Genomic DNA, 17,288 nt, shown 5'->3' on the forward strand with positions numbered 1-17,288 from the left:
AGGGACTGAGAACACAGAGAAGCTACAGCAATGAGAAGAAACGACTCTAAGTGCTTCACCCAGTTAAAAAGACAGCAGCCCTTGTCATAAGGGAGCCAGGCCAGGAAGGTATAATCTCAATTAAAACTGGTCTGGAAAAAAACCACAAAGGACTGAGAATATCACAGTGCTTGTCTAACACAGGCCAATCTAGTTATTAACATGAAGAAATATCCTAAGAAGTTATCTACAGTTGTCAAAGGAGTGACAAAGACTTCAGAGAAGAGTGTTGTTGAACTGGGGAATAAAAGAATCCCCAGATCTCTTAATATAATAAACCCAGATCCAGCACTGGGAGGAACCATGTTTTGATAGAGCTGGTGCATACATTTTACTGGGGTTCAGGAGGTATGATTAGGCTTGCCCACAGACTCCTCTGGGAAGCTGTCTCTGGTCTGAGGAAGCCTCCTGAGCCTTCAGGCCCCTGTGAACAGCCCAGAGCAGTGAGTGCTAAATGCCTGCTGTGATCTCAGGTTACCAGAGCACTCTGTCTCTCATTATTGAGATCTCAGTGGATTGCCCAGACACACAGGGCAGGAACAAGCAGCATGTCAAGGGAACATGTGCCAGGAGAGCTCCCCAGCAGCCACAGCTGCCTCGGGGGGGCAGAGGGAGTCAGAATTGTTGTCACCCAGCAGCAGTGACTGGGAACCCCACACTCTGTCAGACTCGGGGGGGGCAGCACTTTGCAGACAGTTGAGTAAAGGATCCCTTGCCTGCTTTGCATGTGTTTGACCTTGATGTTGCTTCTCTAATTCTGCCACCTTCTGAGTGACAAAAATCAAAATGCAATTGCTGGAAGAGAAGGAGAGTCTAGTCTGAAATAAAAGTTCACATAATTTGCTTTCCCTAGTGAATGTTCTGCAGTATTTCCTGCTGAGAAAGTGTTTATAACCCAAATGCTTGAGCATAAAGGTGGCACTTTCGAGCTCCACCCTGGGCAGCATTTTTTTAGTCCTTGAATCTGATCCAAAGGGAACTTTCAGTACCACCTTGAAGCCAACAATGGTACACAAGAGCCAAGAGGGACTTCATTTTTTCCATTTAAAGAAACAAACATTTCACTGCTTTCTTTCCCTCTGATGAGCCAGACTTACTCACAAAGGAACTTTGAAAGGAATGTTTTCAAGAATATTCCTTCTATGAGGGAATCAAAACCATGGTGATTGACAGGTTACACTTAAAATCAACAATCAAATGAGGTTGTTTACTGCTCTGAGAACAGTCCTGGGGTTTTGTGTTCTGATTCCTCCTCAGCTGTGATTACTCCGCTTCCTTTTAGTAAATTCTGCTCTGTACTACTCCCATCTTCACAAGTTAGCACATCCTGAGTGGCCAATTCAACTCAAAGTCATCTTCAAAGAACTGCCCTACAAAAGAGACTTGATTTTAAAACTTCCTCTTTCAGACCTTACAACTGAGGTACTCCAGACTAGTGATTAGTGATCTCTCCTAGAGAGATGTGATGTTTTATTTCTTATGTATTTAGGGACAAGCGAGGGCTGGAAATGCTGTCCTAAAAACGAGAGTGAGAAAAGTGAAACTGAAGAATGAAAGATGTCTTGGAACATCTCAGAGTTAGTTTTCCCTTTATATTTAAGACCTTGGGATCACAGATCCAACCATGGCACTCCTAAGGCCCTTTTCCTGGCGGCAGTCCCTTGGGGATGTTGGATTTTACCCAACCAAGGAGCTCTCCCCAAGGCCAGTCAGCATTTCAAGGCTGCAGCAGCTCTCTGGGATCCTGTCGGGTTTGTAAGGGGTGATTGCTGTCTACTAACATCAACTCAAACTGGTGACAGACCTGATAAAACATCAGACTGAAACATCTCTGATTTACTGCTTCTGCCAGAAAAGAAGAGCAGGAGGCTCTGAGGGAGTAGTCAGAGTGAATAGTGAGAAAGAATAGCTGTAGCTAAATTTTATCTGGTTCATGAACTAGAGCCCATGTTGTTGTATAAATCAAGTTTTCACATAGAAGACAGTCTGAGGACAGACATACATACTCCTCTAGATCAAGGGAAAACTCCCTAATATCTCCAAATATTCAACACAGGAGTATTTTCTCTCCTTTATAACAAGTTTTACAGTAGCAAGTAAAAATAGTGAACATTTGTAAATTAATTTGCTTAAAAATCGTTGTAGAGATTTTAACTTCCATTAACAAGAACACAGAAAATATAAAAAATAATTTTCCGAGAAAAATATCAGTTCTAAAATTGTAAACAAAATTTATTAATTCTTATATTACCATGAAGTTCTTTCAATGTTTTTGCCATCTTATGTCACCAAATGATCAGAATTTACTCTTTCCATACACTTCTGTATCATTCAGTGATGCAGATTTCCTTGTCTTACATGTTTCTTTTACCACCAGTCTTTCTGTGCAGCAGACTAATTGTGCTCTTGCTTTGACTTGGAAAAACAACCACCAGGGAACAGATTACTTCCTGCATTGCTGAGTGTAAAGTGATGCATATGGCAAAAACAACCCCAAACCAACAGCTCTTTGGAGTGTTGACAGCCCCGAGCGAGGTACTGGTGTCACTCCAGCCAGGGCAGTGGCACTGCCACATCGGGGACAGGAGCTGCCAAAGGGGCAAGGTGAGTGTTGGGAATTGTTGAACACGGACAGAGAACAGCCAACACTGTTTGCTGTTCATAGACTTGAACACTCACACCTTGAATACTGTCTGCAGGTTTTGTTCTCCCTTGTCTGAAAATGATTGAGAAGAGCAACAACAGTAATCAAGACACAGAACAGCTCCTGTAAAAGGAAAAGTGAGGATGTGATTCTTCAGACTGGCAAGAGAAGACTGGGGAATACACAGTGGTGTTACAGAGTGATGAGTACACAGAAGAGTAGAAACTACAGAGCAACAAATAAATTAGCAATTGGCAGGCTGGAAAAAGCACTAAAAAGTTGTAGTTTTTCCCCCAGTTTCTGGCCAGGCTGCAGATGTACTCACTGAAGATATTGCACAGGCCAGAGTTGTGCAAGGATCTGGGAGGAAGTCATTCAGATTCCCAGATAACCACTGACAGCTCCCAAAGCCACAGAAAGCACACCTGGCCCAGGATGTCCTTGAGCACAAGGACTGGGAGAGCTCTTGTTTGTCTCTGGAAGGAAGCAGCACATGCAGCTGCTTTGTTTCCACACACTTCCCCAGCACCTGCTTTTGACATTACAGAGGCAGGACTGAGTGGCCCACTGGCCTCCCCCCATGGCTGTTATTGCCATGGTTCAAGTGGCACAGACCCAGGGACTCTTTCAGACAAGAAACTTCTAATATCCTTTAATTTTTCTGGTTTTTTCCTAAAGAGAAATAGCAAAGGAGGTAAGAATTAATTCTTACCCACTATGCAACCATGACAAGGTAAGTCACTACAATTCTTTTGTGGAGTGATTCACTTTAATTCCAATCAAATGAGGTCCTTACTGTGCAATTTCAATTATGTTTAAATTTATCACCCCATAAAGAAAACTGCCATGAATCACTGAGCAGGAATGGTATAAATCAGCTTATTCAGCTACTTCAGTACTTTGGTATTTAAAGATTTTCATTATTTTATTTTGCTAAAAAAACCTAAAACCTTTCAAAGGATTTGTTTCATACTTTTATTGGTCTCTAAAGCAGATTAGCAGTGCAGAAATAATTTGAAGAGCTGATTAGGAGGCTACAATTACAGCAAGCAAATACAGTGAAAGAAGGAGTTTCTGCAGCTTCAATACAATCCTCAGGGAATGTTTCTATCTGCATTCAGACACAGCTACAGGTGGAATATCACTGTACATTTAGAGGCTAAGTTGATTTCTTAGTGCTCTATTTCTTTTAAAATGACTTGTTAGAGCCACATTTTCTGTTTGGGAAAAATCAATCAAACCCATAATTATCTCTTCATGAACAGATGTCAAGAGTTCTTGGCACAGTCTCTGTCCAGCACTGAACTGTAAGAAATGCCCACTTTACCCAACCTACACAACAGTTTCAACGGGTCACTCAAAGCACTGAGTCACTGCTGCTGAGCAGAACTGCTCCACAATTTCCTCATACAATGATTCTCCAGGTAACAGTAACATTTTAATCTACAAATTCTATAGCACAGAACAAATTACATAAGGGGCATCTGGTTCCATTGCACATATTGTAAAGTGCTGGCATGCAAAAGTTTTATCAGGTGTCTATGTAGATTTACTAACTTTCTTTTCACACAGCATTCTACATTCCTGACTGATTTATGGCCACATTTGGGTGGTCTTGGGATCAATTCAACAGCTGATCAATTCTAAAATTTGCAAAAGCATTCTCGGCACTTCCAGTTCTCTTGGGGAAAATAGAACCTTAAAAACCAGCAAACCCCTGAAAAAACAATAAAGAAGGGACAAGGAAAGCTTATATTGCACGTTACACATCTGTTTGGTCAGAGAACCTGCCAGGATAGCAATTGCCAACACATCCCAGCATAAAAACCAGCTCCCACTTCTCATCCTCCCAGCACGATGCAGTATGCTGAAGAGAAAAGGTGCATGTCCATGAAAACTGTCCATTTCTCAAACACAGGAAATATCTGGATTTATCACAACAGCAGCAGGAGAACCCAGACATGCCCTGAAAGGGGAATGGAGTAAATGCATAAAGTGCCAGGACAGGGACAGGGCAAACAACAGCAATGAGTCATTTGCTGAGGTGAGATGAAGGGGTTCACACAGATTCTATGCAGAAGGTAGAGGAAAAAAAATAAGAAGATAAAGGTAATAGCTTGCTCAGGTACCTATCAAAACTACTCCATGTACTGAAAACACAAAGACTTGCAGTAACTAAACTGAGATGTTATGTGCCCATGCTTTTTGATGCCTTCCTCACGACAGTTATTTTCTGCCTAAAAGTCTTGTTCAGGGAGAAAATTGGCAATTTAGGTGTTTGTTTAGGATTTCCTGATAGATGGCCACTGAACCATGAGAGTTCCAGGATGTGTGAGAGCTTTCATGCCCTTACTGAGCACACAGACTGTGCAAGTGAGAACTGAGTACACTGAGAGGTCTCAGACACTGAACACATTGTGTTTGCCTGGAAGCCACATTGTATTTATATTTTTGTCTGATATGTCCTTCTAGAGGCATGAAAGTCCTACATATCTGATGGGGCTGGACTGGTTACAGTCATTCAGTGCTGTGGAAATGGCCACGATTCTGCTGTGACAAATAAATGATTTTCCTCCGTTTCTCTTGAACTTTACCCCCTCAGCAGTTTGCAACTGAAAGATAAAGTGAATATATTTCAAAGTGCACTTCAGTGTCACACAGACTCCTACCTTTTACACTGCTGTCAGTGTTCAAAAAACAACAGAAACATCTGTTTCCATTTCCAGAGACTCAAAGCACAGTAAGTGCTTCAGAAATGTGGCAGAATTACTGTATGCTGTGTACAGGCAAACCCCAAACTGTGCTGGTAAGGAGGAATATCATTTATTGCCAATGTTATCTAGTAAATATACAAAACCAAAGGGTTTCATCTCAGGAAGCACAATTTTTTGGCCATCCCAGCTTGGTACAAGGATTTTACTCAGATAAGATGACAACATATAAAAAATTTAAAAATCACTTTTTTTCGAATAAAAATATATAGTTTAATTAGGTATCTGTTGGCTACATTTAAATCACGTGTAATATTAAATTAATCTGTATTAAAATATGTACAAAATTGATGTAATGATGCATAACCTTTAGATACTCCTTATAATACATGAGAACATTGAAGTCACAGAGAATTCAAGTAAACATTGCAAGAAGAAAAGCATTGCAAATGTACACATTTACAGACCCACCAATGCACAGCAGGTTAAGGCCAACAAGCCATTTCATTTCATATGACCAAAGTAAAATGAAATCTGTTATGGAACAGAATCATCATAGCACTCTAGACTCTTTCCAGGAAAATTATTCCCAAAGTCAAGTTACAATACACTATCACAATGCACGACTAGAAAGGCTTTATTAACACTGGAATTCCTCGAATTTTTCATTTGGTATTTGGCAGTTACTCAGTATTTGGATTTTAAAAGCCCTAAAATCTTAGAACTTGTCTCACAGGACAATTCTTTTAACTAAACTACAAGACTTCAACCCCATAGTACCAAAAACAGTTTCAACATTCTGTAATTTCAAGTAGAGTCTCGAATAGTTCATTTAAAAAATAAAAAGCATTTAAGCCAATTTTAAAAGCACATTTGAATGGTAATATAAATATGGAACTTCAAAACCTATTTTTTATCGTTAGTCACCAACTAAACATCACAGGAGCATGCCTACAATAAAAGCAAGTTTGACAAAGAGAAGTCCTATTTAGGAATCCCCCTTACGGGCGTGGGATGTTCACAAAAACAAGTGTTCAATATCTGTGTGCTGAGGTCAAAATCCTTTTGACCTCCCAAGAGGCATAAAAACAACAGTCCGGGCCTGTACCAGTTCCTAAGATAAAGCAAGATACATCACAACTGCAGCACCATGAACTTTGGAACATCCCAAATAACTGCAGAGGGTCTGATCCTCAGCTTCCAGCACTGGGAGCCAAAAAGCACCACTGTGTAACAAGGGCAGAAGACAAAAGGAAACCATCAGTAGTCAAAGTGCAAAGAGAGAAACAAATAGATGTAGAAATCTTGGAAGCCATGCATGACTCTGTCTAACAAACAGCCTGGAACTAGTGTTCACAGTGTACCAGCCTAGTGAACTGGGCTAACAGTCACAACTGCAGAGAGCCTCGTATCTCCCTCTCTATTCCAGATAAAAATTACACACTGGCATAGGCTACAACCTTAACACTGTGAAAGAAGAATAATATTCTACAGGTTACTAGCTTGAACTGTAACTCATTTTTTAATTAATCCTCCTTATAGTGTCTTACCATTAGGACAAGAGGGAAATGAGGGCATCCAGAAATTTGCTCCGATCTTCTGTTTTCAATTCAATTACTAAAATATGAAATATTTTATTACAAGATGCAAGCAATTGAATGATATGTCAGATGTCACATTTGAAGAACAATAATCCTGAGTATACTAATTTATATTCTTACTTGACTTTAAGAAGGAAAAAACCCACCTATTTACTTGGACAAAATTAAAGCACATGATTTTGTGTTTAGACTTCAGCAAACTCTGATTGCTGGGTGCTCATTACACAATATAGCAGGCACTGTTTAAATCTAAGCATGTTTCTTTTCGTGTTCAACACACATACATAAACATGTATGGTTAAAAACTGCCTCTTTTGTAGGCATGTACAAAGATGGGCAAATAAGTGTCTCATCAATACCACGGTTGGTTTGGCTGCTAAACATAAACCCCCTGAGAGATAAGCTTGCAGATTGCCAAGGGCACGTGTGAAAACCATCACTGCCTGCAAGAGGGAGATGTTCTCACAAAGATGTGCTTTGGAGTTCATTGTTTCTGCACAAGAAGACAGCACTTGGAAGAAAGCCTGACAAATTTGTCCCTCCATGCTGGCCCATGCTTTCAGCTGCTCCTGCCCCTCAGCACAGAGGATTTCCCAGAATTTTCCCGGAATCTCCATGTGTGAGAGGGTGAAGGAATCTCCTGGTTTATTTTGGTTGGCTCTGAAGCAGCATGTCCAGGGTTTCGAGTAACTTGTAAGTTATCTTAATTTTTTGGAAATATTGCCAACACTCAATCCAGTTTTATACAATCCTGTTTCACCTGCCAGCTGGATTTTTGGCTCTTTTTACTTTTTTTTTTCCCATGGTTCTCCCAAGGTCCACTCGGGCATTAACTTCAGTGATAACGTGTAAACTCACAATTCTCTGCCACAGAAATGCTGCTTTGAGTTTAAAGAGCAGCTTATGTGAGAATTCCCTGGGATGCAGCTGGAATTAAGGGCTTTGTGTTCCCAGGATTGTCCCGTTTAAGGGAATATGTCGGTGGTGTTCATCCCACTGTTTGTACCAGATGGGGCAGGGTCGCAGCCCCCGCGGTGTCCCACGAGAGCCACACCAAGGACCCGCGGGTCCCGTGGCCGTGCCCGCAGTGCCCCCTGCGGGGCTGTGCCCACCGTGTCCCCCAGCAGTGCCCTTCCAGCAGTGCCCTTCCAGCAGTGCCCCCCAGCAGTGTCCCCCAGCAGTGTCCCCCAGCAGTGTCCCCTGCGGGGCCATGCCAGCAGTGCCCCCCCGGCAGTGCCCCTCTCCAGCAGTGCCCTTCCAGCAGTGTCACCTGCAGGGCTGTGCCTGCGGTGTCCCCCAAGCAGTGTCTCCCCAGCAGGGCCATGCCCACCGTGTCCCCCCAGCAGTGCCCTTCCAGCAGTGCCCTTCCAGCAGTGCCCTTCCAGCAGTGTCCCCTGCGGGGCCATGCCAGCAGTGCCCCCCCGGCAGTGCCCCTCTCCAGCAGTGCCCTTCCAGCAGTGTCACCTGCAGGGCTGTGCCTGCGGTGTCCCCCCAGCAGTGTCTCCCCAGCAGGGCCATGCCCACCGTGTCCCCCCAGCAGTGCCCTTCCAGCAGTGTCCCTTGTGGGGCCATGCCGGCAGTGTCCCCCCAGCAGTGCCCCCCAGCAGTGCCCCCCAGCAGTGCCCCCCCAGCAGTGCCCCCCAGCAGTGCTCTGATACTCACTGGACATGTCGAAATGGTTGTGCAGTGTCCTGGAGCCAGTGCTGTCCGCCGCTTTCTCAAAGGCTCTCCCGAAAAAGCTGGAACACAGGTGAGCGTTACAGAAAAGGATATATTTTCTGAGGTAGGTTCATGGAACCTTTTCCTTGATGAGAGCTGGAAATGGCTCCTAGATATGCTTCAGGTGCCGTGTGTTCAACACACACCTCACTCATGCACATGCAAAAATCCTCACATCAGAGGCTTTTAGAAATGAAGTCGTGGGCCACACAGTGAACTATTTCCCTCTTTTAGTGAATTATTTCCCTCTTTTAAGAGGGAGAGAAAAAAACACCTTGCAAGGAAGGTCCTAAAGATCTGTATCCTCTGTCAAAGTATCTCATCCACACTGTATGCAAAAGATGTGTTCTTGACAATTCAAGTCAACAAAATCAGTGTTAAGTAGATACAGGAAAGATACATTTGTGGATAACCTTTACTAAGACCTTCTAAACACTGGGCTTACTTCTTTTTGTCCGAGCTCTCTGTCTCTGGAGGGATGCCCACCATGATCACAGTTCCCTGTTCCACATCCATGGGTGCAGCCATGACCAGGGGCAGCAGTTTGCAGCGCTTGTTTTTTGTCTGGAAGTCAGAAAGCCTTTGTTAGACAAAGCTCAGGAACTAATTTAGTATCAGCTCTCCACATGAGATGGTACTACAGGCATTTATCTAAGGGTACAGCTCTGATGACTTCAACAGAAGGTGGTTTCTTTACAAGATCTCTTAATCCCCTTCTTCCTTCCATCAAAAGTCAGTTTAAGGACCAACAGAAATTTCAGTGATCTGCTCCCTCAAAACTTAGAAAATTACACAAAGATTTAGATTGTAACTATCTCAGCAATGAAAACTCTCCCTAATGCTGTGAAGTCTCTCAGACAGGTATCTTTCCTAGAGCAGCATTGACAGATATGCCAAAATTATCCAATCAATTAGCAGAAAAGCATTATTAATATTTTCATATTATGTTTCTAGTAATCAACTGCAAGTATCCAACACAACAGTAACTACTACACTGGTCAGAAGTTTGTGAGTCAAAAGATTTTAATTTACTTACAGAGCAAACAAATGATTTGAGTAAGTTTTTACTAAGCAGGCACAGAGACACAGGTTTGGAAAACAGTTTCACATCTGGTGTGCCCTGGGAAAAGAGGAATTATTTCAGTTGCAATCCAAGATGATTCTTACACTTATTTAGTTTTACTATCTACTGCCAAGTCTAGAAGCTTTGTGTGGCTCAAGGAATATTACAAGAACCATCAGGACGAGGAGTTTGGGCTCCCCCAGCTTTGCAGTGATCCCTCTCCCCTCTGTGAGGGCTGGTTCTTCCTTTGGGAAGTTCAGGGCACATGTCAGTATTGACCCACAGAGCACAGGACATGAAACAGGTTCTTTCTCACAGTAGTTCTTATGGAATTAGCAGTTAGGAAAAGTGTTATTCAAGGATGATGCAGACAGAAAGGAGAGTCAAATGAGCAGCTGAATATAGAATGCTGACCTCCATGAGGGAACAATAGAGAAATGGCCCCTGAGAAATGACCAGGTTGGTGCAAATACAGCTGGCCACTGTCTGCTGAATGGCACGGAGCTGCTTCTTGGCCAGGTCCAGTCCTTGGTGCAGCTTGTCCAGGTTACCCCTGCAACAGAAAGGATAAAAATAAGCATGTCCTCACAAAAACAAAGCTTGTCACACAAAAATGAAATCTAAACACTATTCACAAAGATATTTGGATTTTTCTTCAACAGCTTGTGAAGCAACAATGCATATTCTAGATACATAATCCATGTTCCCTAAATAAAATTGCAAAAGAATGAAGAGACATATTTTTGGTACCTGGAGAGACTGTCCAAAGCTTTAATAAAATTAGTTGTTTCAGGCCCCTCTTTCTCTATATTCTCCATAAGAGAAGTTGTTGCATAAACTATATCACTTGCTGAGAACTTGTTCTTAAAGCCAAAGTGAATGCTGAAGGTCTGAACTCTTAAATCTTTCATTCTGCAAAATGAAATAAACCCAGGAAAGTTAATTAACATTGTCAGCATTAACATACTGAGGAGACAACTGGCCAACGTTAAGAGCATGAAGACAAAATTTACCCTAACATTCGCAATGAGCCCAGTGTAACTTTGTCAATCAAAGGACTGTATTTTTTAAAACAAGATATTAGAACTTCTTCATACAAAAATATATGAACTTAATTGAAAAGTATTTTCAGATAAAGTCTCTGTATTTAAAACAATTTACCCAAATTTGTTTGCGGATTCTTCAATCATTTCCCGAAGATTTTCTTTCAAAGATATGTCCATAGAATTAAATTTCTGTTTCACTTGCTTCAAAGGCAAACTAAAAACAGAAGGAAAAAAACCATAAATTTGTATGGCAGAAAAAAAAAATTTTGCCTTGTTTTTTAATAATATTTTCTTAATTATTAGGTAATTTAGCAAGTTTAAGTCTGACTAAACTTGTTTACATTAATTTTTCTTTAGTCCTTAAAAAGCAGATGTGAGAAAGCAGAGGTTACTTACTAACCTGCCATTCCATAGAGGCATAGAGCTGAAGTATTCCTTGTAAACCACCAACACACAAGCTGCATCACTGCCACCCACTCAGAGCCCCATAATCATTTAAAAACTAACGAGTTGAGTATTTACGAGCTATATTCTGAATATTTCCCCATAATTCATTGAAAAAACGATCCTTTAATCAAGACACAGATTTTTATAACTCACCCCATGTCAGCCAAAAACTCCTGGAGCCTCTTCTGCCCTTGTACAGACCAAAGCTTAAGTCTAGCAGAGGTGTATGAGGTATTACAGAGACTTTCATAGAGAGACCAGTGCTGATACAGGGCCAGGCGCAGACTGGACAGGAGTTAGGGCAAATAACTGCAAACACAGTCGTTTGAAGCTCCAAACCCCAACAAAACTCCACAAGCAGCAGTTAAGGGCTCAGTTGCCCTCACATGTCACATCTCTGTACTACAAGAAATGCAGGCAGAAGCTGCAGGTGATGTAACAGGAGTCCTGTCCAACAAAACACCCAAACCTCCATTTATTGCCATTCCCTCTCAGCAGCAGAGACGTGCAGGGATCCTTTCCCTCCATCAAGGCTCAGGAGGGGCTCACCCAGTGGGCAGAGGGCACTGCCCACATCTGGCAAGGGGCTCACCCAGCAGGCAGAGGGCACTGCCCACATCTGGTAAGGGGCTCACCCAGTGGGCAGAGGGCACTGCCCACATCTGGTAAGGGGCTCACCCAGCAGGCAGAGGGCACTGCCCAGCCCTGGCAAGGGGCTCACCCAGCGGGCAGAGGGCACTGCCCAGCCCTGGCAAGGATACTCGTACTGGAAGGCAATCCTGGTGCAGTCGATGGACAGGGCGTGCTCCTCGTCCTCGTTGCGGTGGTTGTGGCGCGACACGTGGCGCTGCAGGGCCCCCACGTCCGTCACGTACTTCATCCTGGGAACAACAACCGTCACTTCGCCCGCTCCCCGGGAGTTTTGTTCTTGGTTACGAGACAATGTTTCACAAAGTCAGCAGTGTGAAACACCTGAACCCCCCCAGCTTGCTAAAGGATGATCTTTCAGTATTCAGCCATAGACCCGGGCAAGGGAAACTAAAAAAAAAAACCCCAATAGTGAGAGACAGACTGACCAACCAAATCAGTTATTTATCACATTTGTCTCCTTAAAAGTAACAATAGAACAGCAGAATTAAAGCCTACACTTGTAATACTAGAATTCTGATGTATCTGGCAGGAAATAAGAAAAAAGGAGAAAAAAATCTGAAAAAATCTAAACTAAAACTGTAAAGGAAGCTGGAAGATCCAGAACACACAAAAGGTTTTTCCTTTAATAAGACTGTATCAAGTTCATACTTAGGTAAACTACTATTAAACACCATTTCTTCCCAGATCAGAAATGATTGTTTTATAATTTTGTGAAAAATAAAGTTGGCTTAAAAATTCTAAATAGTAGAAAGCACTTATTCCCTTAGGTTTCCTGATCTCTATTAATTGCTATTAGTTACTCCCAAACCCAAAATTTTAGAAGACAGACAAATAGATAAGAAATAATAATAAACATAAATTAAAAACTCTTCCTTACTGTGTGATTTTATCTTGGACCCATTGATCTGTAAGGCCAACAATCGCCCACCTAAAATTTTTTTGGAAAAAAGGAACAGAAAAAAAAAAGGTTAAAGCAACAAATATTCCAATATAGTATGTTATATTTAACCCTCTAAGTGTGTAACAGAAAATGTCAGCAGCACTGTTCCCCTCAGCTCCCAGAGGTTCATAGCAAAGCTGTGCTGTTATTCCCCTCTAGCAGTGGTACACACGTGGTACCCACAGCACCCTGTGCTACCCACAGCACCTTGCTGCTCGTGACTGATTCACACAGCAGTGACCTCTGGCTGAAGATGTGCATTCACTCACACAGGTATGGGCTTCACTGGACCCTCACACTCAAGCTGAGTAATTCTGGGCAATCCTGCCTGTCTTTGCTGCAGGTTTAAGCTTCCAGCCTCTCTGGAAAATGAGGATGGGAACATACCACAGCATGTCGTTCAAGTCCTTAGACATCATCCAGGCCAGATCAAACATCACCATCGCAGACTGCAAGGGGGAGAAGCAAAAAGGCAGCACAAACAGTCACAGGATTCTCACCTCAGCACACAGACAGAACACAGGTGAATTTGCCAAGTGTTAGCATGTTACTAAAGCTCTGGAAATCATGCTGGAGTCTGACAGTCTGCCAGAGTCTCACTAAGTAGAAAGCAAAATGTTTCAGATTGCTCTGTAAACCTGCATTATATATAAAGCAAACACTTAAAAAAATATAAATATCATCAAAGGCCAAAGGACATAAGGAACAGTTTGATGTCCTAAGTGCCATGTTTGTGATATCCTGAACTTTGAAAGACAAACAAGTCCCTTACATGCTCAGGTCTTTTTGTGAAAGTATCTTGTGCATAGATAGATACTTTTGTCAAGACCTAAAAATCAACTAGAAAACATTAAACTAAGTTAAACTACTTGTATATATGTAAAAATAAAATGTAACAATATTATAATGCATATTATTATTAGATAATTATATAATTGTAATAGGTAATTATAACCTCGGATATTGTCCAATTACCTTTACATTGTCACCTTGGGTTTTTAAGGTAAACAAAGAGTTTATACTTACTGAGGTCCCATGGTACTCATACTGCTCATAATCAAAAAGAATTTCTCGTCTGAAAAGGAGAAAAAACCCAATACATTTGACTAAAGGATGAACTGGTCACTGGATCCAACTGAAAATATAAGTCTAGAATTGTGAACAATATCTCAGTTTCATTTTAGTAATGAAAAAAATTAAATTTGGGCTAGAAATTGTGGAAGGCAAACAGACTTGAGTAATAATGTGGAAACCACTCTGAAATGTACTCATAAAGCAAAAAGGAAAAATTTATTAAGTCATTATTCCTCAAAGCCCATTTTATTTGATTTGTTCCTGCCCATTCCTATTAATGAGATTGTGAAAGAAGACAGAAGCATTCTTAACAAGATTCTAGTCAAAGATTAAGAGCAGAAAAAGAGATACAAGCAACACAAACCCAGCCAACACACCTGCGTGCTTCCCACTCTCGCCTCTGTCGCCTTTTCATCGTCCTCTCTATTACATCCTGTGAATTAATTTGGATGTTAAAAACTAGATTAGCATCTAGACACTTTAATGATTAAATCTTAATTTAAAAATGTAATTAAGGTAATCATTATAAAGAACTTTTTTTAAGAATCAGTAGAAAAAGAATATCGCTATGAACAACATCTCATGAGAAAAGTATTAGCATCAAATATTTTTCCAAGGAACACAGTTTTAAGAAGTCATTAAACGTAAGTTCAAAACATCTTTTTTTATTAGGAGAAAATATTTCTGTGCAGTTCAGATAAATAAACATTCCTTATAATGAAACTCTACCTGATTATTTTTAGGTGATGCACTTGAATTTGTGATCTAGTGGAACACAATATTTAAACTCAAATACAATTATTATGATGCAAAATATAGGTTTTAACAGTTTTATTTTCCTTATTTTGACAACAAAGTAGCAGAAACACACCTCTTCAAAACGTCTGCGTTTGTCTGAAGGTTCTGACCCCTCACTTTCGTTCTCTGAATCCTCGTCTTCCTCCTCTTCATCTCTGAAGATATCATCATAAGCAGGAACATCGAGGTCATCATCTTGCTTCACTAACAGCTTAATCTAGCAAGGAAAAAAATGTATTTAGGGAGTAAAACATCTTAAAGGACAAATGAGAATACTTCAGTATTCTTAGTAAGAGAAACCAAAAATTCAATTCCAGGCGTATAAAAAACATTGGTTTTTAATACAAAGACCATACTGATTTATACAAAATAAGGGTAAAAAACCTCATATTCCTTTTTTACAGCATTACTGGATTAATTATTTTTACTTTTTTTTGATTGTTAAAATCAAATAATTTGTGTTTAATACTTGGAAGTCTAGGTGTTGCTAGATGCTGAGATGCTGAGAGATGCTGAGCTGCCCTGATTTATGGCAGCTTGATTTATAGAAGCAAGATTAAAATGTGTTTACTACTGACAAATCTCACACTGCTGACAGTATAGATTTTACTACTGAAAATAGATTTCTCTTTCTGATCATGTACATTACTACTGCAAATATTCATTAATGCTGCTTCCTGACCTACTACTTAATGCTAGAAGCAGTTTTGCAAAACACAGAGAACCTCTACATCACTCACCACCACACTGTGGGGGGTTTTTATCATGAAAGAAAAGCCTTTACCTGTGTGTCATTGTAAACATTCACTACATTGATAGGTCTGTGGCTGTCACACACAAAAAAAAAGGTGTCTTCTTCAGGCTGCAGGATTTCCAGGAGGTCAACATTGGCACCACAATTAATAAGAACAAAGTATTTGAACTGCAAAAAAAAGGAGGAAAAAAAAAAAAGCTTGTTACTTAAATTAACAGGGGACATAGAAGACTGAAAATACCTTTACAAAACCTTCAAAACACTCATCATCACCAAAACTTGTATTTGCTTTCTGATATTTGATGTTTTTGTAGCAGAAATTTTTTTTTAAGACAAAACACCAAATCTGGGGACATCCAATACCACCACTCTTTATATCTCCAAAGGTATGCAAACCTAATTTGACTCTATCAAAATTATAGCACTTTAGTTTGACCTGATATGAAGAACTTCACAAGGTTGTTACTGGCATGATAAAATGTAACCACAGTGTTGAGGTAACCATTAGTAACAAGTAGTTCAAAAGCTGACATTTTAAATGGAAGAAGTGCCTCTCTTTGAAAGCTGAGCTGCAGCTTAAAAAGTTTCCCGTGCTTTCTCACCTGATCTTTGTGCTCCAGAAAGGCAGTTTCAAGCTCCTGCCATCCAGAGACTGGGACGAGGGTGTATTGCACATGGTCACACTGGAACAGGGCCTGCAGGGAAGCAAACAGCTGTCAGTGCACGGGAGGGAAGCAGCTTCTCCTACAGTGCCAAACTCTATTCCCTACAAACCTTTCTAGTCAAGACATCCCAAATGACAAACCTACACGAACCCAGAGCATGACTCACCAGTTTCCCACATGATAACTCATGGAAAAAGTAAGTTACAAAAGCAGATTAAACCTTTACCCTTTCCCTGGTTCAAACCCATTAAAAGGACCCCAGGGTATATTTTCTTTTACTGCAGTGATAATGAACCAAGACTTACTTGGAGTATTTTACAGGCACATAATGCATCAACATCTGAAGCAACAAGAAGAAGAACACGCTGCAAAAATAACAAAATAAATATATTAATACAGGTGCCAGATCTGATGTGCTGGAACACGAAATGCATAGACAACTGCAAGGCCAGAAATTTAGGTAGAGATCATCATAAGCATAAAATGGGATTGCTTCTGAATGGACACTGCAACCAAAATTAACCAGTTTGGATCCCTGTAATATGAACAAAAAGCAACTCCAAAGGATACCCGAAATATGTCAGCTACTTTGGGGAAATGTAACTACTCAGACTCCTCTGTGTCGGGTTTCCAAGGGCAGGGAAAGGGAACGACCCGGGTGAGCGGTGCTGCCCCGGGAGAGCGGCCCCCGCCGCCCCCGACCCCCGGAGCGCCGGGACGGCCCGCGCCGGCCCCGCTCCGTGAGCGGCGAGAACCGCGGGACCCCTGAGAGAGTGAGCCCTGAGGGAGGGGGGGAGAGGGAGCCCTGAGAGGGAGGAGAGCCCTGAGGGGAACCCCCCCAGCCCCAGTCGCGGCCCATCACCGCACCTGGGTGACAATCACATCGTAGAACTCCCGGCGGCAGTCGGAGACGAACATGGCGGGAAGGAGGAGCGGGAAGGAGCGGCGGGAATGAGGAGCGGGCGGGACGGGCGGGAAGGAGCGGCGGGAATGAGCAGCAGCCCCCGCTCCTGGGCCGTCCCCGCTCAAACTGGGCGCCAAACCAGCTCCGCGTCCCATTGGTCCGCGCCTCACGGCACGCTGGCCAATGGGAACGCGACAGCCTCTCTGCCGCGGCGCCGACTGCCCAACCCATT

The 17,288-nt window shown here is 41.9% G+C and overlaps 1 protein-coding gene across 1 annotated transcript; it reads right to left on the reverse strand.

Annotated features, from left to right (window-relative positions):
• Positions 1-5,649: 5,649 nt before the first annotated feature.
• Positions 5,650-17,192, reverse strand: CDC45 (cell division cycle 45). The gene is made up of 19 exons (XM_032705674.1): positions 17,020-17,192; positions 16,458-16,517; positions 16,090-16,182; positions 15,518-15,655; positions 14,807-14,950; positions 14,313-14,368; positions 13,888-13,936; positions 13,249-13,310; positions 12,799-12,849; positions 12,032-12,151; positions 11,424-11,555; positions 10,939-11,037; positions 10,528-10,689; positions 10,192-10,330; positions 9,751-9,834; positions 9,160-9,278; positions 8,658-8,734; positions 6,945-7,011; positions 5,650-6,620 (listed from the first exon to the last, which is right to left on the reverse strand). The coding sequence occupies exons 1-18, from the start codon at positions 17,068-17,070 to the stop codon at positions 6,947-6,949; spliced, it is 1,701 nt and encodes a 566-aa protein (XP_032561565.1). The 5' UTR covers positions 17,071-17,192; the 3' UTR covers positions 5,650-6,620; positions 6,945-6,946.
• Between the last annotated feature and the right edge of the window lie 96 nt (positions 17,193-17,288).

Source organism: Chiroxiphia lanceolata, chromosome 18 (genome assembly GCF_009829145.1).
Source record: "Chiroxiphia lanceolata isolate bChiLan1 chromosome 18, bChiLan1.pri, whole genome shotgun sequence".
Classification (NCBI taxonomy): Eukaryota; Metazoa; Chordata; class Aves; order Passeriformes; family Pipridae; genus Chiroxiphia; species Chiroxiphia lanceolata.